The sequence below is a fragment of the Balaenoptera musculus genome, chromosome 1 (genome assembly GCF_009873245.2).
Source record: "Balaenoptera musculus isolate JJ_BM4_2016_0621 chromosome 1, mBalMus1.pri.v3, whole genome shotgun sequence".
Classification (NCBI taxonomy): domain Eukaryota; kingdom Metazoa; phylum Chordata; class Mammalia; order Artiodactyla; family Balaenopteridae; genus Balaenoptera; species Balaenoptera musculus.
Genome location: NC_045785.1, coordinates 24,767,465 through 24,791,294, shown reverse-complemented (window position 1 = coordinate 24,791,294; position 23,830 = coordinate 24,767,465). Strand labels below are relative to the sequence as shown.

The 23,830-nt window shown below is 46.0% G+C and overlaps 2 protein-coding genes and 1 long non-coding RNA gene across 5 annotated transcripts in view; 1 reads left to right on the top strand and 2 right to left on the bottom strand.

The window, feature by feature from the left end:
* Positions 1-262: 262 nt before the first annotated feature.
* Positions 263-2,027, bottom strand: LOC118899822. The gene is made up of 3 exons (XR_005020993.1): positions 1,830-2,027; positions 674-1,151; positions 263-296 (listed from the first exon to the last, which is right to left on the bottom strand). It is a non-coding gene; the product is annotated as an uncharacterized LOC118899822 (long non-coding RNA).
* A 28-nt stretch (positions 2,028-2,055) lies between these two features.
* Positions 2,056-9,756, top strand: FABP3 (fatty acid binding protein 3). 2 transcript variants are annotated; one of them, XM_036861794.1, is made up of 5 exons: positions 2,056-2,120; positions 2,343-2,432; positions 5,713-5,885; positions 7,810-7,911; positions 9,439-9,729. In XM_036861794.1, the coding sequence occupies exons 2-5, from the start codon at positions 2,360-2,362 to the stop codon at positions 9,490-9,492; spliced, it is 402 nt and encodes a 133-aa protein (XP_036717689.1). In that variant the 5' UTR covers positions 2,056-2,120; positions 2,343-2,359; the 3' UTR covers positions 9,493-9,729. The 2 variants fall into 2 exon arrangements, with proteins under 2 accessions (XP_036717689.1, XP_036717682.1); XM_036861787.1 differs by lacking the exon at positions 2,056-2,120 and having other exon boundaries at positions 2,270-2,432; positions 9,439-9,756.
* A 707-nt stretch (positions 9,757-10,463) lies between these two features.
* ZCCHC17 (zinc finger CCHC-type containing 17) overlaps positions 10,464-23,830 on the bottom strand; it is a 56,310-nt gene continuing 42,943 nt past the window's right edge. Inside the window, exon 8 of one of the 2 annotated variants that reach the window (XM_036861754.1) lies at positions 10,464-11,357. In XM_036861754.1, the coding sequence (XP_036717649.1) occupies positions 11,196-11,357 (162 nt within the window). In that variant the 3' untranslated portion in view covers positions 10,464-11,195. Of the gene's footprint in view, positions 11,358-13,853; positions 13,887-23,830 lie in introns of those variants that run through there. The other variant, XM_036861765.1, reaches the window with a different exon arrangement.

Below are 23,830 nucleotides of genomic sequence, written 5' to 3'. Positions count from 1 at the left end.
TATTTATTGCATTTATTTTGGGCTGCATTGGGTCTTCATTGCTGCGCGCGGGCTGTCTCTAGTTGCGGTGAGCAGGGGCTACTCTCTTTGTCACGGCGCACGGGCTTCTCATTGCGATGGCTTCTCTTGTTGCGGAGCATGGGCTCTAGGTGCAGGGGCTTCAGTAGTTGTAGCATGCGGACTCAGTAGTTGTGGCTTGCAGGCTCTAGAGCGCAGGCTCAGCAGTGTGGCGCACGGGCTTAGTTGCCCCGCCGCATATGGGATCTTCCTGGACCATGGCTCGAACATTGTGTCTCCTGCATTGGCAGGCGGATTCTTAACCACTGTACAGCATTTTAAATGCATTATCTCATTTGATCTCCCAACACCTCTATACGGTAAATGCTGTCATTTCCTCCATTTTCGAGATGAAACTGAGACTCAGAGTGGCTTAAGTGAACTGCCCACAGCCACGGCTCGTACCCACTGGAATCAGAACTGGAACCCACATCTATCTGCCAGCAGCTGTTAGCCCAGCCCCAGCTCTCCAGCACTGCTTTATAAAGACCATGTAGGGAGAGAGCTCTGGTCCCTGGCTCTCCAGCCACTCAGTGTTTGAGAGAGGAGGAGGCCCTGTGTCTAAAGGTTGTGCCCTTGAGTTAGAAACTATCCCATCCTCCTCCTCCCCCTGTACCTGCTCCAGCAGTGAGGTCACTAGGGCTCCGTGCCCAGCCCTGAGGCCTGTCCTGCAGCTTTGGCAGAAATAATCCACCTTGGTCTTCTGGCAAGTGGACCTGTCCAAAAGAACCAAGACCTTGGGGGAGAGAGGGCTCTTCCTCCCTGGCCTTCTTCCCAGAAAGTTAGGGGAAGGGAGCAGATGTTCTCTACTTCCACATGGAGAAACAGAGGTACAGGGAGGCAGCCCACCACTCTGTATTGATACATATGTGGCAGAGCTGGCGGGCCCCTCCTGGGCCCCTCTGTGAGGACCTCTGTGGGCCCGAGTTCAGCTGGGCACCACTCGCTTATGTTTTGTGTCTTCCTTCGGGAGCGTGTGTCTTGTTCGTGGTTGTCTCTCCAGAGCCTAGCCCAGGGCCTGGCACAAAGTAGGTGCTTCAATAACTGCTGGATTAAGAAATGAATGGGTTCCTCTAAGCTTCAAGTATGCTCATCTGTGAAAAGGATAATAATAACACCTACTTCAGGGACTTTGTTTTAAAAGTTCAATAAGACAATGCACTGAAAGCCCTCAGCATGCAATAAACAGCAATACAAGGTGGATCTTAATTGTTATTAAAAGTGCTTTGGAAACTGTAGTGTCAAACAAGGTAGGTGACTGCCGGTCTCTGAAAGTGCCGGCTGCCTGCCAGTGCGCAGAGGTCAGAGAAGGGCGGCAGGTGGGGGCCGCAGCAGGCAGGCAGAACGGGGAGCTGTCCTTGAGCCTGGAAGAGCTGGCTGGAAGGACAGAATTTCTGAAGGCGGGTGAGGAGGGAACGGCCGACCGGAGCAAAAGCTCGGAGCTGTGCGTAGAGGTCAGAAAAGCCTGGTGCACTGGCACGGTGGAGGGGTAGTTGGACCGCAGGGCGGAAAGGCTCGCGCGGGAGACATTCCGCAGGCAGGGGCGAGCACGTAAGGAGCAGGCGCGTGGCGACGGGAAGGGTCACGCTTTTGCCCGGAGCAGGCGGAGGGCACTCGCTGCCCCCGGTGACTCTCCCCTCCACCGGGCAGTGGGGAGTGGCGGCAGAGCGCAGGGTCTGGGGCCGGCTAGACCAGGCTCGCCATATGGACTCCAACTCACTCCTTATTTCCTGCGACCTTGTCAGTCCCTCTCTGAGCCCTGGACCCCTCACCTGTAAAATGAAGACCGAGATGCTTGCGCCGCGAAGAGTCGGCCAGAGCTTTCCCGGCGTGGGCATCAGCCCAAAAGTTTCCTTTCTCCTCTAGACTCTCATCTCTGTTCTGACCTCAAGCTCGGGGAGGGACCAGGGGAGGGAAGATGTCCCTGGCGTGCGCCCCAGCTCACGGGCACCGTGCCCTCAACTCGTTTCTTTTTAGATTCCGAAGAGCGCCTTGAGGCCAGGGAAGGGAGTAGGTCCTACCAGGCCGGGGCAGGGACTCGGACCCCCAGGACCCGCGCTGACGTAGGCGAGCCGGGAGCCACCGGGTGCCCCTTCCCCCTCCCCCCGGCGGGTTGGGGGATGGGCGGCCAGCCCCAGGCTAGCTAGCGCCAGCCTGGGGCTTCCTATTTCGGGAGCGGGGTGTGGGCCATGCTCCGTCACGTGATGCAAGGGCCTTTTAAAGCGGCAGCGCGGGCTGGGAGTCGCAGGTCCCGTTGCACGCGTGCTCTGTCGTCTCTTTCTCAGCCTAGCCCAGCCTCACCATGGTGGACGCCTTCGTGGGCACCTGGAAGTTGGCGGACAGCAAGAATTTCGATGACTACATGAGGTCAATCGGTGAGGGCCGCTCGGGATGCTGGGCTGGGGATGGGCTGGCCGCGTGCCGGGTCGGAGCAGCGCTCCAGCTGTGGCTACTACCCTGCACGCCTGCTGCATCCCTCCTGGTAAAAGTTGGGGAACCCGGGGATGCGGAGAAGGTGGCAGCCTGCGCTACGGCATGCGAGGCCTGTTGGGAGGGGGTCTCTCCCAGTTCCGCGCCCGCCACACGGCACGGGGCATGCGGGATCTTTGTTCCCCGACCAGGGATGGAACCCCTGCCGCCTGCAGTGGAAGCGCAGAGTCCTAACCACTGGACCGCCAGGGAATTCCGGGGAGGGGGCTTTCATGTTCTGAACTTGGCAAGAGGGATTCCCAGGCAAGGAGGCTCAAGGAGGCAGCTGTGTCGGTCGATGTGGGGGCAGGGAGGCGCTTTCGGGGAAGAAAGGCTTCTGATCTGGAGGTAGGGGGCGGGTTTGGATAAAACGGGAGGGGAGGGAGGAAAAGAAGAGGAGCATGGGTGGTTTAGGAACTGGAGACTGAACAGTGAAAGGGAGCAGATTGATGGGAAGTGTCCTATGGCCTAAAGTAGGGAATCCCCAGGAGAAAGAAGATGGAAGGGGGAACAGCCCTGAACAGGATATGAGGAGCTGAGACAGGGGCCTGCACAGTTAGCAACAACCCCTGCCCCTTTACGTTGGGTTAGTTAGGGTAAAGGATTGTCGCTGGAGGGTGCCCTCTTTCTCACCAACCAGCCTAGTGGTAGGGTAGGGCAAGAGGCCCCATCACCAGCTGCAACCCAAGGATAACTGCTCATTGGGGAGGTGTCTGGTGGAGGGGTACAGCAAAGGGGCCTGGAGCAAAGCCAAGACCTGGTAAAGGCAGGGAGGGTCTTTGGTCTAGGAGGCTGTGGTGCTGGGATGGGGGAGAATGAAGATTCAAAGAATCCTGCAGAGGAGGACTTTGGAGGTCCCTGTGCCTTGGTTCAACAGATGAAGAAGCCAAGACCCAGACAGAGTAGAAACTTGTCAAATCAATTCCACAGCAGAGCTGATATGAAAACCTAGATTTCTAGATCGGCAACCCAGAGCAGTTCCCATTATGGACCCCGGGGGTGGGAGTGGTAAGAACTGCTTAACTAAGCATTGACCTCAGCCCTTCCCCTTCTAATATGGGCTAGACAATGAGGGTGATATCCTTTCTCTGGAATCCCCAGCTATGAGATTATCCTAGTCTCCCAGGCTAGGATAGGGAAAACTGGAATGTTGTTCATGATTGAGCTAGGTTCCATGCCTTCCTCCCAGGGAAGGGGGGCTGGATTACCCAAAGAAGGGGTGGGGGGTCCACTCCAGGCACCTCCCACCTGTTCCTGACCCCTGAAATAAGGACCACAGGTGTTGGCTTTTAAGGCCAAAGTGCTCAACTGCCTCTACTCTATGCTGAGCATTATGCCCAATGATTCCAGGAAGGTAGTAATTCTTGGAGAAGTAGGGGACCCTGGGCAGCTGTTGGGGAAGGTGGAATGCCCAGAGCTAGTTCCTCTCCCAAGTGTCTCCCAGCAGACATTAGAACTGAAGACCTGGGTCCCTGAAGTGAGTCGTGCCATCCTTACCACCCTTGCTCCCTTATTTTGCCCCAACCTGGGTTAGGGGGCTGAGAATCCAACTAGCCTGCTTGTTGTACACATGGAAAAAATGAGATACCCATGGGGGGGAAAAGACCTTCCTTAGCTCTCAGTAAATAGCTTCAGCTTCGTTTCTAAGTAGAACCCATCTCTTCGTGAGACTCCTAATTCTGTAACTTTCTCTTAGCTGAGTCTCTCACCCACTCCACAATGCCTTCCTTCCTCAAACGCTCCACACCTCTGGGTAGGTCCTAAGTAAACAGAGCTCCTTGTGCAGTGACAAGGCCCTGCTCTGTGCTGGGAAGTGGGATTGACCTGACTCACTCTGATAACAGGGGGCAAGACCAAGTCCCTCAGTAGCCAGGCAGGGTGGGCCAGCAGCAGCACAGCTGCCTGTGCCCCTCTTGTTTTAAACCAAGAGTTCTCAGAGGACAGAGACCCAGCCTAGTTAGTACCAGTGATCTCAGGCACACTTGGTGGCCGTAGGGCACAGATGAAGTACATGCTGGGAGGCAGGATGGCCCAGGAGGAAGAGTGAACAGTTTGAGAGCCTAAATTCAAATCTAGGTCAACCACTTACCTTTTGACTTTGGGCAAAAGTCACTTCACTCTCCAAGCCTTATTTGTAAATTGGGGATAATAAAACCCACCATTCAGGGCTGTAATAAAAATTAAGTAAAACAACCCATATAGCCAGGCACATCTGGAGACCTTCCACCCACCAACGCACCGCAGCCTCTGCCCTTGGAGGACAGCTCAGCAGAGGCTGCTGGGAGCAGAGGGGGAGGTTGGAGGCAAAAGGACAGATCTCAGGAAAGCCACAACCTGCAGGGCTCTTTCTTCCACACTCTCTTGCAGCACTCAGGGAAGCCATGCTAGGGTCAGGAGGGGAGTTCCCACAGAGCCTTAGACCAGGAGACCTGGATTGGAGTCCTGACTGCCTACCACTTTAGGCCTCTCCTAAATCTGCACACATAGACAAACACTCCCTTTTGCCTACCTCCTAGATCATGGTTAAGAGGCTTTGAAAATGTCTTTGTTACCATACGTGGGGGACAAGAGCACCAGTGCATCTCAGGGTAAAAACTTTCAAAGGTGGAAAATTCTTGTCCATAGGCTCTGGAAGGCAAAGTCCACATTTACTTCTTTCTCCCTCAGCCTGTGCCTTGAAAGCTGCTCAGGTGCCCTGGAAGGGAGCCTTGTGCTCCAGCCTTTATAGATGAGCAGTACAGTGAGCTGTGCAGTTGAACATTCTGGATTTGAATTCCAGATTTTTGACCCTGGGCTTCAACTCATTCTCAGTTTTTGCATCTGTAAAATAGAGATAATAGCATCAATCCTTCGGGGAGACTGGAAGGACTGAATGAGATGACACGTGTAGTTTTTACCATACAGAAAGCACTTAATAGTAGCTTATTCTAATCTCAGCTCTGCCACTGACTTGCTGTGAGACATGCCTGTCCATTAAGTTTCTCATCTGTCTAATGGGATCAGTGATGTCTCTTCACCACACAGAGCTAACGGGAAGACAATTAACAAACAGCCATGCAAAGTCTTTGAAAGTTCTCTCCCTTCTTTTCCCCCTTCCCCACATCCAGGCCTAAGAGTTGGTCATTGAGCTCCTTGTACCCTGCCTCTCGCTCCAGCTCATACTCATACCCTTCCCTCTGCCCTCAGGTGTGGGTTTTGCTAACAGGCAGGTGGCCAACATGACCAAGCCTACCACAATCATCGAAGTGAAAGGGGACACAATCACCATAAAAACACAAAGCACCTTTAAGAACACGGAGATCAGCTTCAAGCTAGGAGTGGAGTTCGATGAGACAACAGCAGATGACAGGAAGGTCAAGGTGAGTCGAGGAAGGGTCCATGGGGAATGGAAGGCCCTGAAGGGGAATAGGGTGGCGCCCTATTATTGCACCTTGAGGGGTAGGCTATCATGGGGGATTGAAGTGGCAAATGAGGTCCATAACGCCTGTGCAGTGCTGGGATGTCCCAAGTGCTAAATGCATGTTAGTCCTATCTTGTTCTCCTCCCTCCCATCTTGGGAAGCATCTACCTGTTGCCTCTGGGAGTGGGCAGCACAGAGCCAGGATAGTCTGACCTCACTGTCTATGCCAGCTCCAGCTGGGTGACCTTGTGCATGGCATGCAACAGCTCTGGCTTTCTTTCCCCTTCCATAGATGGGGGGAGTTATGTGGACATGGCTGTGACCTCGGGTGCTTTAGGAACAATGCCCAGAAGTCAAGGTCCTCCACTGAAGGGTCATCCTGGCCTTCAGGAGCCAAGGAGACAGCTGGGGACGAGAGGTTGAGGCCTACTCAGATGCTTCCTCTTCTCCAGCCTCCACCTCCAGGGCTTGGCCAGTGACCCTGAGAAACCATTTCCAATGCTGCCAGCCTACAGCCAGGAAAAGCTGGATGGAGCTTTTGTCTGGATATTCTGGATGGAGCGTTGTCCTTGGTGTGTTTGTAGTGTCTTCTCACCAAGCCTTAGCCCCTCTCCTTCTGGGGAGGGAGAGTACATCTGCCCCCAGTCTCAGGACTTGTCACCCGGTGGTGGCTGTCTTGGCAGCTTGCCTCAGGCCTCCCAGCCACTGAGCCAGGCATGGGAGAGAGAGAACTAAGGGGTTTTGCCTTCAACAGGGTGTACCTATAGCAGTACCTTTCCACCAGACCTTTCCATTCAGCTCCTCAGCTGTTTCTTCTTCCTCACAGCTGCTCCCAAGGATAGGAGAGGGTCTAATCTCCTCCCTGTGGAGGAAGCTGGAGCCCAGCCCAGGATCATACAGGAAGCTGGCAGCAGAGATGGGATGGTACCCAAAGATGGCAGCCTACCTTGGAGAGAGGTGCCTGCCCTACCACATGCCTTTACCTCCTTGAACTAGCCTACCTTCTTGAAGGACAAGAATCCCAGTTAAACACAACAGTAGTTCTCTGGGATGCCTAGGCTAAACATAACCTGCTCTGAATGGACAAAAAGCTAGGGGAATGAGAATGAGGAGGAAGGTGGTGGTAAGGGTGCACACCCACCGACCCACTGGCCCCAAGCACATACACACAGCCTTTGCAGACTCTTCTGCTGAACCCTGGTCAGTCAGGGTACCCTAGCCTGGCTTAGAGCCCCCAAATTTCTAAAGAGAGACCTGGGAGAGTTGCCAAATGAGAGCCAGCTGATGCAGGCTGGCAGCACCCAGAAGATTAAGTGGACATTTGACCAGGGCTGTGGAACACTCCAAGGGCCCGCAGTTCCAGGACCTGGCAGTTGCTGCCCACTTGTCAGCCAAAGGGGGTCACTTGATATGGACCAAGAGGAGTAGGAATACGGGGCAGGGTCCAATTTTCCAATACCTCCCATCCCCAAGGGTCTTTTAGACATTATGTGTGATCACCACTTGGCCGGAGAGTCTCAGGATTACTCCTCCTCACCAGTCTTTCCCAGGGATTAGGCTGGTATCTTAGTGGGACTGGGCTGTGGGCATCACCTAGAGTATGGGATAAGTGCCCATCCTGAAGGCTGGTGGCACTTCTCAGAGCCAGGCTGTTACTCTCCCTACTCGCCCAACAGCTGAAGGCCCCTCCCCCGGCCAAGCAGCAGTGGTGAACTAGACATCCTATGGGGCTAGGTTGGAGGTGGGCTGCCTGATCTCTGATCCTAGCACCGTCAGTAGTTTGGGTTAGAGGCTGGGTCCTTTGTGGCCCCAGTGACCAGACCCCTTCCTGCCCCTCAATCCTAGCTCAGATCTCAGCTCAGGCCTCTACCCTCTTTCCACAGTCCATTGTGACGCTGGATGGAGGCAAACTCGTCCACACGCAGAAGTGGAACGGACAAGAGACAACACTTGTGCGGGAAGTAGTTGCTGGGAAACTCATCCTGGTAAGATGGATAACTCTGGAGCCTCACCCAATTGGTTTCTACTGCCCCTTCAGCCAAGCCTATTGTGAAAAGCCAAGGTCATCAGTGGGAACAATGGAGGGTGGAGGCAGGCCTGGGTGGTATTAGGTAGGAATTTTCTATGTAGTGGCTTTGGACTTGCACAAGCCTCGGTTTAAATCGCAGCTTATAGGGTGCATGACTTTGGACAAGTCACCTTCTCCAAGTCCAACTGTAAAGTGGGTGTTAATAACACCAACCTTGCAGGGCTGCTGGGAGGTCTGAAGGAGACAGTGGATGTAGAGCACAAAGCATCACTGGTGTGGGACCACTACAGTAGGCACACTCCATGGCCTTAGTTTCATCCTCTGCATTGCCACATTGCCTTGCCCCAGGGAGAGGTAGAAAGCATGGCCAAATCTGATTCCAGGCCCATAGGAGAGGCTCCCATCTCCCAAGCCTTTGGGCAGGGACAGGCTGGTGATGGGTGGGGCCCCAACTGACAGCACAGTCATTTCTACTTCATTCCAGGCTCACCTCCTCTCAGAGCTTTCCATGCCTGGTCTACTACAAGTACCTAAGGCCTGGGTTGGAAATGACAAACAAGCTGGCAGATCTGTCTGTTTAGGGACAAACTTGGGGACTTCACTTGAAGAATGCAGCCTTGACTGAACACCCCCAGGGGTGGAGACAGCAGCCACCTGTGATCTCTGCCTCCTTACTCTGTAGGGCCTCAGGTTTTCGCCTCAGCATCTTCACTGCAGACCTTCTTGGGTCAGTGTAACCTGCTCACTGCATTCTTGCACTTACACGGGGCAGGGGTCCCTGCAGAGTTAATAATGAGTTACCTAGCTCTGGTGGGAATGTGATACACAGTACCAAATACTCACTGGGCAATTGAGCTATGGTGAAACCATGGGCCTGGCTCTGTGATACCAGGCAGGATGTTGGGGGTTCAGGCCTCTGGCCCTGGCACTACCCTAAGTTAGGGAAAGAATGGAGAGTTGGTGGCCTAGTAAAGTCCTTTCCCAAGAGCCTCTGGACATTTTTATTCACCTGTTTGTCTACTATGTGCCAGGCACCATCTTAGGCACTAAAGATGAAGGGAGAGGAGTGGTACAAGGGAAAGAGAAACACTCTGGGATCTTGACCAAGTTACTTCCTCCCTGAAAACTCATTTCCCCAAATCTCTACAGGAGGAATTACAATGCCTAACTTAAAGACTTGGGGGAACTCCCTGGTGGTGCAGTGGTTAGGACTTGGTACTTTCACTGCTGTGGCCTGGGTTCAATCCCTGGTTGGGGAACTAAGATCCCGCAAACCGTGTGACATGGCCAAAAAAAAAAAAAAGAAGACTTGGTGTAAGCATTAGGAAAAAATACATGTAAAGTACCTGGCACATAGTAGGTAGGCAGTAAATGAAAATTTTTAGCATGAAGGTAGAGGGCTCTCCCCATCAGAGTGGAGAGTATTCCCAATACCTTCTGTGTCCACACCCCTGCCCTAACCTGACTCTGTCTTTTCTTCCAGACACTCACCCACTGCAGTGCAGTTTGCACTCGCACTTATGAGAAAGGGGCATGACCTGCCCACTCCCTCAACAACTGCTCCTCTGCCAGTTGGCTACTCCTGGACTCAGCACCAGATTGACTCATTTTTTTCCTCTGGCATTTTGTATAAATCCACCTTGATTGGGGAAATTCTCCTGGGGTCAGGTGGCACCAGCCTGGATCCAGTTCTGTTCTCATTTGTGTATGTTTGTTTTTGTAACTGCACCCAAAGGGTGCTCTGAGGTCAATAAAGCAGCACCTAGGCCACCCAGTTACCTTTTTGCTTTTGGTGACATGATTCTGGGAGTCTCAGTTTCTGTGTGTGTCAGAGAGTAGGCAGAAATGACTGCCATTCAGGAAGAACCACTGGATGAGAGACTGAAATGGACAGTCTCAGGGACAGTGATAGCTGATCACCTTACACGTACAAAAAATAAAACAGCTGTACCTACAACTTCCCTTTACACTGCCCCCTCCCTATGGCCAAATGAGCTAGTCCAACCTGGAATAATCACTCAGTGGCGGGGCTTCTGAACTGTCACCTCAGGTCCATCCTGCACTGAATGCCTTTGGGTCTGGACAGTTGCTCTTCTCTGTGGAATGCTGTGGTCTCTCTCTTTCCAGAACACAGGCTTAGGACACAGGATCCAGGCTTGTGCCAGTGGCAGTGGGAGAAAATGCCCACTGGCGAAGATGACGGCTGAGCGTCTGCCTATGTGCTAGGCCATTACTCATGGTTCAAATTCTTACTGGTTCTCTAATCAGCCCTGGGGGAGAGGTCATCTAATCATTACAGAAGTGAGGGCTTATAAGTGATCTAAGAAGGCTGTGACTTGCTAGTGCCTCTGGCACTGTACCTTAGCTGGGCTGCTCTCCAAGGTCTAAGGTAACATGTTAAATGTTTTTCTGTCACCTAATGCAGCCTCAGTGACTTTTAAGTCTGTAAGTTACAGGAAGAGGGATTATACCAATAAGGACTCTCAGTAAGTTTAAAACCAAGCACACTTCCATTTAGGGCCAGGAATTTAAGCAGAGACCTGAAATGGAACCAACTGATTCACATTGTAGTAAATACAAAGTAAAGCAATGATCTTGGCTTGAGCTGTCTGGTTCAGTGATCGGGCGGAACATCACACACAAAGCTCAGTCACTGCAAACAATGGTTTTCTGGCTGTGACCACTGGCTGTCACTTCTAACATAGTAGAATCATGTTAGGGGGAATGGAAAAAGTGAGCACCACTTCTTACCATGTTCTCCCTAGTACTGCCAGTCTCCCTCTGCCCGTGTTGGGTGCAGCAGAGATCACCCGCCAATCACCCAAGGCAGGCCAACAGGGAGGGGCCAATCACTCCGTCCTCCAACTACAGCCAGACTCACCTCCACAGCAGTACCTGTGGCTCTAGCCTGGACTCCTGTATAGGAGTCTGGCTCTGGCAGTGGCAGCTGGAAGAGGGTAACAGGACCTCCTGCTGAATGAAGGATGTTGGGTGAATGAATGGGTCAGCTGCAGGGGTCACTTGCAAAGGGACTGGAATGAAGAAGACAACTCATTCAGGCAGATACTTTTGATATCTCCCAAACCTGCCTGTGGCAGGAGGGGAAGCCATCTCCCATGGGAGAGAAGTCAATGGGGTGGAAGGCCATATTCTCACTACTGAGTCTTTCTAGGAGCCAGCGCTTCAAGGCACAAGGCTCCTGGTTCCTTCTCTCCACCACCCCCTCCACTCTTTCCACTCTCACTCCTTGTGCTTCTTCTTGTGCTTCTTCTTCTTTTTCTTCTTCTTTGCTGCCTTGCTGTCTTTTGACGTGTGCCTTGCCCTCTTGCCTGTATCACTCTCAGAGTCTGAGCTGTCAGAGTTAGATGACTTCCTGTCTCTATGTTTCTTTTTCTTTTTTTCCTAAAAAAAAATAAATGAATAAAATAAAAACTCAACATTGTATGTGTATATTTGCTTTAAAAAATCATGGCCTGTAATCATTAGGGGATAACTTAATAGATTAAAAAACATTTTAATTAAAAAAACAAATTACATCTTTAAGTACTAACAAGAAAAAGTGCTCAAAATAAGCGAAAAAGGATCAAGTCATAACGCAGTATGTATTCTAGGTTCCAGGGTATGTAACATAATATATGTGTGTATGTTTATACACACACACACACACATATACATGCATATCATATGTATTATATATATTTACATATATAAATTATAATATTTAGTACATTAAATCATAATATAATATGTATATTTAACATACCTGTATATATTTAAAATACACAGAAAACAATGGAAAGGACACAAACAGTCACAAGTGTTACCTCAGGAATGAACTGCATACAGGGAAGCTGAGGTCTTCCGCTGTCCTTTTTCATTTTTTTTTTAAACAAGCATTTATGACTTTCTTTCTTTCTCTTTTTTCAGCCGTGCCACGCGGATTGCGGGATCTTAGTTCCCCGACCAGGGATTGAACCCGGGCCGTGGCAGTGAAAGCGTTGAGTCCTAACCACTGGACCGCCAGAGAATTCCCTATTACTTTCATTTTTAAAACGCACAGGATATTAAAGCTGAAAGGAGTCCTTAGAGATCACCTAGTCTGACTAGAGACAGTACTTCACATGCCCAAGAATATTAGAGTAATGCATTTAAGACTCCTGACTCCCAGTCTGGTTTCTATTAGACCCTGCTGCCAGGGAAAATAACCGCCATCAATTAATAAGGCCCCACCTGCTGACCTTGAATATTTACCATCTCTAACTTTCGCAACCAACCTTACAAGAGTATACTGATAAAGAAAAAAGCTCAGAAAGAACTTTCTCAACACTATTCCCACCACCCTACGCCACCAAATTAACAGCACAAACGCACACAAAGGCTGAGACCCTGATCCCCAGGCTTCCGTAGGGTACTTGGAGCAGTTTGTAAGCACTGAATAAACCTTTTCACTGAATTGCAAATGTGTATATTGCCTCAGTAAGGTTTCTAAGAAGGAGAGATCATGGGAGGCGGAAGTGAGAGTAGAAGAGGGCAAGGCTCCTGCCCCTCCTACTAGGCTCCCATCCAACACCCTGAGAGCTGTAAGTCTGCCTGACACACTAGGTCTTGGGAGCTGGCTGTGAGAAATGGTGGACAAAACACAGAACCAGGTGTTAGACCCAGACTTGAGTTCTGGCTCTGCCACTTACTATTACTCTTCTGTAACCCTGGGCAAGTCATTTCACCTCACTGAGGCCTAGTCTCCTCAAATGTAAAACAGAGATAAGAATAGCACCTATGTCACATGGTGGTGAAGAGACAGTATCTGTGGCTGGAGAAGTTGAAAACCACTTGCCCCAGATCACACAGGCAGGGTTGGGATCTGCATGTAGATCATACGACTGGAAATCTCCTGAGTTTTCCTTGATTGCACGTGGTCCCTCTTCCTGTATAGTGATGGGAGGCCTCATGGTATATGGTGGTCAGAACAACAGTTTTGGAATAAGATAGAATTAAGTTCAGGGACTTCCCTGGTGGCACAGTGGTTAAGAATCTGCCTGCCAATGCAGGGGACATGGGTTCGATCCCTGGTCCAGGAAGATCCCACAGGCCGCGGAGCAGCTAAGCCCGTGCGCCACAACTATTGAGCCTGTGCTCTAGAGCCCGCGAGCCACAACTACTGAGCCCATGCACCACAACTACTGAAGCCTGTGTGCCTAGAGCCCGTGCTCAGCAACAAGAGAAGCCACCCCAATGAGTAGCCCATGCACTGCAATGAAGAGTAGCCCCCGCTCGCCGCAACTAGAGAAAGCCCACATGCAGCAACGAAGACCCAACACAGCCAAAAATAAATTTAAAAAATTAAAAAAAAAAAAAAAAAAGAATTAAGTTCAAATTCCAACTCTGCCACTTACTAACTATGTGACTTAGAACAAAAGACCTAACTTTTTTTTTTCTTTTTTGGCCCGCGCCAGGTGGCATGTGGGATCTTACTTGCCCAACCAGGGATCAAACCGGCACCCCCTGCATTGGAAGCACAGAGTCTTAACCACTGGACCGCTAGGGAAGTCCCAAGACTTTTTTGAACCTCAGTTTTCTTTTCAGTAAATTACAAATAATAAATACCTACTTCAAAGGATGCTATGAGGACTAAACATGGTAAGTACTAACTATAGTGCCTGATACATGGTAGGAACTCAGTGGTAGCTAGAAGTATTGTATTATTCTCTTATTTCAGAGAACTCCCAGAATGTTCTGACAATCTGGCCAAGTATCTACAGCAGATGAGTCAAAGTTCTGAAAGGAGATTAAACCAAAATTCTTTCTTGGAGTCTCCAGTGGAGTAGAGAGAGGGAAAGCTTCCCAGGCCCAAGTTATCAAGCTGTAGGAACCATGGCCGGGAGAAGTTGAGAGTCGGCAAATCCATGGTTTGGCTTATGGTGTTGCAGTTTCCTAGATGGGAAGATAATGGAAGTCAATCACAGGTTACATGGGCTTGGCAGCCTCACCCGTCTCTGCCCCTTAGGTAGGACAGAGTCCTGGGAAAGTAAACAAGCAGATGCAGAGTCTGGCACCAATTCCCCCAAGACTGGCCCAGCCTGGATACATAAATGAGAAAGGAAAGTAATAATACTTCCTTACAAACAAATAGCACTTTAGTTTATCAAACTTCCTGCATCTCGTATCTTGTAATAATAATCTGGTAAGGTCAGAAGTCAGGAATTATTATTGCTATTTTACAGAGGTGAAAACTGCAACTCAAAGAAGTGACCAAAGACAAGACAAGAATGTTACACTTTCTAACTCAGAATTTGGCGTTATTTCCACTTTCTCAATGATACAGGCTCAGAAGGAGGAAAGAGAAAAGCAAATCACTAGAGAACCCTGGCAAGCTAGAACGTTGACTCTAGGTAGCAAGGACAACTCGGGAAGATGGCTTTCTAGACCTCAATCTTGATGTAAAAGCTCTTTTGCAACCCGAATAAAGGAAATCTAGTTCTCCAGCAGGTGGCATCATTTTCATTTTGTCTCTAACCTTGAGCTAGAGAACAAAAATTACTTCATATGTTGTAGTTCAAGAGGAAAGCTGGGAGTTGGAGTAGAGGTGAAGCTGGAAAGTCAGAGGTGAAGCTAGCTTCTGGTCCCTTGACTACATTCTGGGGAAGAGGAGCATAAGGTAAAGGGTAATGACCCAGAAGCGTGAGCTCATGGTAGACAGGCCGGAGGGGCAGGGGAAAGAAGCCATTGCTCAAAACCTCTCCCTGAGAAGCACATATCCTGTGCTACAGCAGCTAGCCCATCCACTTTCTCTATAGTTCTAAAAAAAGGTTAGCAGCGGCCCAGTGTGAGACAAAAACAAAAACTGAGAAAGGGGAGTAACAGCAGTTAACACTTACTGAGTACCTAATTTTCTAGATGCTGGGCTGGGCACTTTGCACACATACCCCATGACCTTCAAAACAAATCTATTAAGTGGGCATAATAATCTCTGTATTTTCAGGAAAGAAAATTATAACTTCAGAGAGGTTTACTGAGATAAAGTAACTTGCCCAAATGGTAGAACCTGGATTTGACTCAGGCTGGGCCCCAAATTAGATGTTCTTTTTAGCTCTGTTTGTTAAAGCCAGCACCTAACTTAGCATTTTCTAGCCCAAAGGCACTGATCTAGCCAGAAATCAAGCAAGCAAGCATTTATTCTGTTTTATTTATTCTTAAGAATTATTCTTGAGAAAGCAGTGGTTATTTATTCTCTTATTCTTGAGAAATGATTGATTCTCAAGAGATAATTTGATTCTCAAACTGATTCTCTAGGGTTAATTTTTATAAAGTAGGATAGAGGGTGATTCCTGGTTAGAATTTGCCTATAAGCACCAGTTTATCATAGCTTGGAAAGGGTAAGACCAGAGGGAGAAGGTTGTTAATCAACTCACAAATATTTACTGAACTTTACTACCTATAAAGCATTTTAGAGAGCCATAGTTACATACAGTGTTGCTTAGGAGATAAGAACACATTTTTAATAGAATTCAGACAAATACAGAGTACCTACTAGTGCAAAGCTATAGTTGCATGCAAAGTAAACACATTCAGTAGCTCAGGAGTGGTGACTGGCACCATTCCTCCAAACCTGAGCCAACCTCATCAAACAAGGGAAAGAATAACTCCCAATAACCATACAGTACATTCATTCAACAAATATTTGTTGAGTACCTTCTATGAGCCAGGAATATCTATTAACTAATTTGTCTCTTATAGTACTTGAATGACATTAGAAATCAGGGAACAGAAGCCTTCAGGGGATACACTAATCAAGGAGAAAGATTAATTAAGATACTAGGCAGTCCATGGAAGTGATGTAAGAAAAGTACAAACAACATGCCATGGACACACAAGGGAAAGAAATCAATTATGTCTGAGGAATTTGAGGATGGCCTCATGAAGGATATGTAATGTGTTGTGCTTTTGAAGGATGAATATGACTTTGGCAGGTGGAGTAGTGGTAGTAGTGCTGACGGAAGAAGGGAACTGAGGGCCTTCCAGCCAGATGGAAGACAGAATGAAGCAAATGCTTGGAAGATCCTGTGTGGCATACTTACCTTGTACTGGATCCCATCCCTTCTTTCCTACTCAAAGACATCGGTCCAGGAATTGTCCCCTCTCTCCTGCATCAACTTGTCCTTCTTTAATGGCTCATTCCCCAAAATAAACAAATGTGCTATAATAGTTCCCATTTTGAAAAAAAACAACCCTCCTAAACAATTTTAACCAGGTTGTCAACCTACCACTCTACTGAAACAGCTCTTGTCAAAGTTACCAATGATCTCCACATGGCCAAATTTATGGTCAGTTCTTAGGCCTCATTTACTTGATCATGTGGATTACTAATACTATCTATTAACTAGCTTGCTACTTCCACTTTTCCCTTCTAACCATCTAATTTCCATACAGTAGCCAGAATAATTATCTTAAAAGATAAGTCAGATCATGTCATCCCTCTAGTAAAATGCCTAATGACATCCATCTCAGTCTAAGTGAAAGCTGAAGTCCTCAGATTCTCCTATAAGGCCCTGGTTTCCTCTAACTCATTCACTTCCTCCAGCTACACTGGCCTCCTTACTGTTCCTTAAACATGCCAAGCTCATTCCCAATATCCAACTATTGTACTTGTTGAAATGTTCTCTCACCACTTACCTGAGTAGCTTGCTTTCTCACTTCCTTCAAAGATCCACTCTAATGATGCTTTATGAGAAAGGTCTGCCCTTACCATCCTATCTAGAATGGCAAGTCAGCTATCCCCTTACCCCTATTCTAGTACTCCCTAGCTCTCATTACCAAACTGATTTTTCTCCATAGCACTTTTCAGTACTTGAAATATTAGTATTATTTTATATTTATTTACTAGTTCATTGTCTGTGACTCCCATTAGAAAGTAAGTGCCATGAAGACTGGGATTCTCCTGATTTGTTCACTATTGTTGCTGCAATGACTAGAACAGAACTTGGCACACAATAGAAATTCTTTTAATGAATGAGGTTGGAGTACAGTGTGTGAGGGAAGGGACTGGTGAGAGATGATGCTGGGATGTTGGACAGATTGTGAAGAGTCTTAAAGGAACTCAGACTTTATTCCATAGAAGAAGGAGAATCCAGAAGGCTTTCGAGCAGACTACACTGGACGACTCTCTGTGCTCCAGCAGAAGAGGCCCAGGACTGGCAACCTCTCTCTCAGATAGGCACCAGAAGTTGTCTGGAGAACAGAACAGAGCCAGCACTGCAGCCAAGGGGATGATATTCCTATTTCTGTTCTTCTAAATATAGTACAGCAGAGAGTAATTATAGTAGCCACATGAAAAGAAGAAAATTATATTCTGGATCAAATATAGCTAAACTTCATTACAGTAAGTCAGCAGCCTGATCCCCAAAGCAGATGCTTCCTCATAATATAGCCTGATTCAGAAAGACCCATGATGGCATATGATAAGTGAAAGAGGCTAGCAAAGCACATACCACAGGTTCATGAAAGATTATCCAGGGCTTCACTACAAAAACCTTTATTCCTATTTTATCAACCTCTTCATAGCCCATTTCCATTTGCAACACACAGCTTCCTCCTGGTTCTAATTATGTCCAACAAAAATGACTTATAATTTTCAGACACTGGGATGAAAACCGTCATGGTACTGAATAGGTATTGCATAGAATTAAACCAATACGTACTAGATTTTTGGACAAGGACATGCATTCAATTCATGTATGTTTGATAAAAAGAGGTGGGGGCTCAGGGCTAGAAAGATCTCTTACTCCTGCCCCTACTCACCAGCAGCAGCAGGAGTCAGTCCCTATTACTCTCCAAACTGAGGGCAGGCCTCACTGAGTGAAGGAACCGGAGGAGTTACACATGTCACATATGATGGACTCTATCAATTCAAAAGTGCATGCCTATATGTGCCAGGCACTATTTGAAACAGGTGACACCCTTTCTTTATCCTGGCCATTTCCTGATTTCCCAACATGCCTAGCACCTTCTCCTGTCTTAGAGACTTTACATTAGACATTCTCTTCTACCAGACTGCAGAAAGAAGTGGGACAATGAAGCAGTCTTGTAAAGAAGCAGAGATGAGAACCCAGTAGACTGTTTTTCACTTTCTGGTTCTAATTCTGGATGGCCCAGAGCCAACTAGTGCTGGAACAGGTGTCCAAATCTGCCACTCTCGCACACTCCAAAATATCCATCTCAGGTAGAAGTTTTTACTGATAAGGAAAGCCAACCTCCTGCTGGAATCAAAGATTTAGATGGGGGAAGAAACAGGAGGCCTGGAAACTTGATTTACGGTTGTGAACAAAAACAGATCAATAGAGAGCATATACCTAGAGCACTTCACTTTATCAGCGCGGTGAAATACATTTAAGGAACACAAATTCACGTAAAACAAATAAATGAAACACATTTGAAAATTTAAAAAATCAATAGATAACATCAGATGATTACTAAGGGTAGCTGGTAACAGAGCAAAAACTGGCCCAAAAGTGACCTTATAAGACCTGATAAGTCAATCACCTAACACAATGCACAATAGAAAAGTATGAGGCACTCAATACATAGTTGTTGAGTAAATAAATAATTGAAGAGCTAAATGAATTAATGGCAGAAGTGTGGTATAGAAAAGAACATTGGGTTAGTAATCTGAAGAACTGGGTTCTTATTTCAGCACTATCTCTTATAGTTGTGTGACTTCAGGTGAGACAATTTCTATTAATCTCCATTTTCCTAAGGTGTAAAATGGTGGGATAATAATGCCTACTCTGGCTACCACACAGGATTGTGTAAGGATAAAACAAAATAAAAAATGAAGGTATTTTGAGGCTTCCCTGGAGGTCCAGTGGTTAAGACTCCACGCTTCCACTGCAGGGGGCATGGGTTCGATCCCTGGTCGGGGAACTAAGATCCTGCATGTTGTGCAGCGTGGCCAAAAAAAAAAAGAAAAAAAAAAGAAGATATTTTATGAACTGTAAGTACTAAACAAATATAAGGCATAAAAGATAATAAAGGGATTAACGACAAGGTGAAAAGACAATGACGCTAGATGATATCTTGGTAGAAACAATGGGCATCAAGGGGGAAGTTTTTACAGTTTCAGCTCCCTGGAGCACTTTTTAATCAAAGAGGACTCATGAGTTAGAAGTTCATATACACAAAGGTACTTTAAAAATAATAAGGTTGATGATTATTACTGCCATTGTTCATCAGACCATTTCTCTACTAAATGAAGAGCGACAGAGGGTAGGATAATGGGTTGACTAAGCAGGTCATAACGCACCTCATGCCTAGCAGATCCTTAATAATTATTTTGGCGAACTGAAATACACATCTCAAAGCAGCTTTAGAAGCAAAGCAATAACTAATTGCACCAGGTGTATCAAGCAATACAAAAACAACCAAAGACCCACAGAAGTGAGATATCCACAGAACCACTTCAGGAATCTGACAAATACCATTTAACCCCTAAAAGGTTAAAAGAGAATGAAAAACCCCTGGAACATACAAATAGAATATCACAGTTAAAAATCTAGCTCTACTAAACAAGTAAAATTGCCTGTTTGTAGACATGATCTTGTAGGTAGAAAATCTTAAAGATTCCACAAAAAAACTGTTAGAACTAACCAGTGAATTCAGAAAAGTTGCAGGATACAAAATCAACACACAAGAATCAGTTGCATTTCTATATACTGACAATTAGCAATCCGAAAAGAAAATTAAGAAAACAATTCCATAGCATCAAAACAATTCCATAGCATCAAAACAATTCCATAGCATCAAAGAGAATAAAATATTTAGGAATAAACTTAACCAAGGAGGCAAAAATACTTGTACACTGAAAACTACAAAACAATGCTGAAAGAAATTAAAGACAACACAAATATATGGAAAAACATCAATGTTCATGGATTGGGAGACTTAATATGGTTAAGATGTCAATACTACACAAAGTAATCTACAGATTTGATGCAACCCTTCCAAAATCCCAATGACATTTCTTGCAAAAATAGAAAATTTCATCCTAAAATTCATATGGAATCTCAAGGGACCCCCAAAGAGCCAAAATAACTTGAAAAAGAACAATGTTGGATGACTCACATTTCTTGATTTCAAAACTTACTATGAAGTTAGAGCATTTAAAACAGTGTGGCTCTAGCAAAAAGACAGACAAATGGACCAATGGAATGGAATGAAGAATAGTCAGAAATAAACCCTCATGTGTACAGTCAAATGGCTTTTGAAAAGGATGCCAAGACCATTCAATGGGGAAAGGACAGTCTTTTCAACAAATGGTGCTGGGGATACTGGATATCCACATGCAAAAATATGAGGTTGGAACCTTATTTTACACCATGTTAAAACAAACAAACAAACAAACAGCAACAACAAAAAACCCTTAAAAAATGGATCAAAGATCTAAATGTAAGAGTTAAAACTATAAAACTTTTAGAAGAAAACAGAAGGAAAAAGCTTCATGACGTTAGATTTGGCAACGATTTCTTGAACATAACACCAAAAGTACAGGAAACAAAAGAAAAAAATACAGAAGTTGGACTTCATCATGATGGAAGATGTTTGTACATTAAAAGACACTATCATATACTTAGTATGTGAACATACTTAACACTCCTGAACTGTACTTAAAGATGGTTAAGACAGTAAGTTTCATGTGTTTGTTCACCACAATTTTTTTAATGTAAATCTGAAAAATAAAAATAGAACACTACCAACAGAGTGAAAAGGCAATCCAAAGAATGGGAGAAAATATTTGCAAGTCATATATCTGATAAGAGATTGATATCTAGAATATATAAAGAACTTTTTGAACCCAGTGTCTGTACTTAAACCCAGTCTCTGACCACGAAGCCTCTTTCTTTTCTTTTTTCTTTTTTTTAACATCTTTATTGGAGTATAATTGCTTTACAATGGTGTGTTAGTTTCTGCTTTATAACAAAGTGAATCAGCTATACATATACATATATCCCCATATCTCCTCCCTCTTGCGTCTCCCTCCCATCCTCCCTATCCCACCCCTCTAGGTGGTCACAAAGCACGGAGCTGATCTCCCTGTGCTATGCAGCTGCTTCCCACTAGCTATCTATTTTATATTTGGTAGTGTATATATATGTCCATGCCACTCTCTCACTTCGTCCCAGCTTACCCTTCCCCCTCCCCATGTCCTCAAGTCCATTCTCTATGTCTGCGTCTTTATTCCTGTCCTGCCCCTAGGTTCTTCAGAAGCTTTTTTTTTTTTAGATTCCATATATATGTGTTAGCATATGGTATTTGTTTTTCTCTTTCTGACTTACTTCACTCTGTATGACAGTCTCTAGGTCCATCCATCTCGCTACAAATAACTCAATTTCGTTTCTTTTTATGGCTGAGTAATATTCCATTGTATATACGTGCCACATCTTCTTTATCCATTAATCTGTCGATGGACACTTAGTTGCTTCCATGTCCTGGCTATCGTAAATAGAGCTGCAATGAACATTGTGGTACATGACTCTTTTTGAATTATGGTTTTCTCAGGGTATATGCCCAATAGTGGGATTGCTGGGTCCTATGGTAGTTCTATTTTTAGTTTTTTAAGGAACCTCCATACTGTTGTTCTCCATAGTGTCTGTATCAATTTACATTCCCACCAACAGTGCAAGAGGTGCACTGTGCACCTCTTGCACAGTGATAATAAAGCCTCTGTTTTTAAGCAACAGCTACTAGTAGCTGACACGCACTGGGCTTTGCTGTATGCAGGCACTGTGCTCAGAGTTTTATGTGCATCTCCTCATCCTAACAACCTTATGAAGTAGATGTTTATTGTTCCCATTTTATAAAGGAAACAGATTCAGAGAAGTTTAGTAATTAGCCTAAGTTCCACAGTGAGGAGGTGACCCAACTGAGATTAGAACCTGGGCAGTCTGTCTCCACAGCCCAGGTTCTTAAGTACATCCTCTACTGCCTTCAGAAAAGTAATTCCTCAGCATCCACCTGATGTAATATTGCATAGCCACTGCAAATGAGCATTATTAAGACTATGTGGTGGGCTTCCCTGGTGGCACAGTGGTTAAGAATCCTCCTGCCAATGCAGGGGACATGGGTTCGAGCCCTGGTCCAGGAAGATCCCACATGCCGCAGAGCAACTAAGCCCGTGCGCCACAATTACCGAGCCTGCACTCTAGAGCCTGCACGCCACAACTACTGAAGCCCGCACGCCTAGAGCCCATGCTCCGCAACAAGAGAAGCCACCACAATGAGAAGCCCGCGCACCACAACAAAGAGTAGCCCCCGCTTGCCGCAACTAGAGAAAGCCTGGGTGCAGCAATGAAGACCCAACACAGCCAAAAATAATAAATAAATAAATAAATTTATTAAAAAAAAAAAAAAAGACTATGTGTCAAAAATGGAAAGATGCTATGACAAAGTAAAAAACAGGAAACAAAATTATACATACATTTTAATTACATCTAGGTAAAACATGCATCTGAAAACAGCTAGAAGAAAATATGTGCCACAATAATATAGATTCTGGTAAAGTATTAAGATTATGGGTTGCCCTTCTTTTGCTTTATATTTAAATAATGAGGTAATATGGTGGAAGCTTCCCATTTCCCTCTTTAAATCAAGTCCTCAGACCTCTATGAGGAAGGCTAGCATCAAGAATAAAGATATGTAAAGCCAAACCCTGTGTTCAAAAATAAGCAATACTCAAACTATTATGTATAAAATAAGCTACAATGATACACCGTACCACAGCGGTCCCCCAACCTTTTTGGCACCAGGGACCGGTTTTGTGGAAGACAATTTTTCCATGGCGGGGTGGGGGGGATGGTTCAGTTGGTAATGCGAGTGATGGGGAGCGGCAGATGAAGCTTCACTCACTCACTTCCTGCTGTGCGGCCCCGAGGGGCGGGTGGGGAGTATGGTTGGGGACCCCTGCTGTACAACATGAGGAAGAGAGCCAATATTTTATAGTAACTATAAATGGAATATAACCTTTAAAAATTGTAAATTACTATATTGCACACCTGTAATTTATATAATATTGTATATCAACTATGCTTCAATTAAAAAAATTTTTTTAAAAAAAGCAATACTGCTTGCAGGGTTGGGGACAGTTGCCTCTGTGAGGGAGTTAGGCTAAACACGGCAATGCTGAAGGTTTGCAGAAGGCTTCTGGAGGGCAGCGCTTGAAGTAGGGGCCTTTGTTAATTTCTATTTCTTTGGTTCACAGGAGAACAGTACCAAATTAAAATAATATCCCCACTGCTCTAAATCAGTGTCTTCCAAGTGCCATTCATTCATATAATAGTGCCACAATTTTTATTCCGTGTGTTTATAAACTGCTATTTTTTTACTTAAACTTTTTCTTAATATCTGAATTTTTGCTTTAAAAAGTCCTACTTAAAAGGGAAACTTTATAACAGCACTGTAAATAGAAAACTTGCAGCCCTTGTCTTAAGCAGAAGATAACTGTAAAAATAAATACATAAAAAAGACACACCAGGGACTTCCCTGGTGGTGCAGCAGTTAACACTCCGCGCTCCCAATGCAGGGGGACCGGGTTTGATCCCTGGTCGGGGAACTAGATCCCACATGCATGCCGCAATTAAGAGTTCGCATGCCACAACTAAGGAGCCCGCCTGCCGCAACTAAGACCCGGCGCAACCAAATAAATTAATTAATTAATTAAAAAAAAAAGACACAACAATGTTTTAGCTAGATATAATTTACTGCCTGCTAAAGGCAGTACTTGAAGAGGACTAGGGTTAGACAGTTTGTTTTCACAGGAGGCAGTCTGGATTTTTTTTAAAGTACAATGGGAAATCACTGAAGGATTTTAAACAGGAAGAGACATGTTC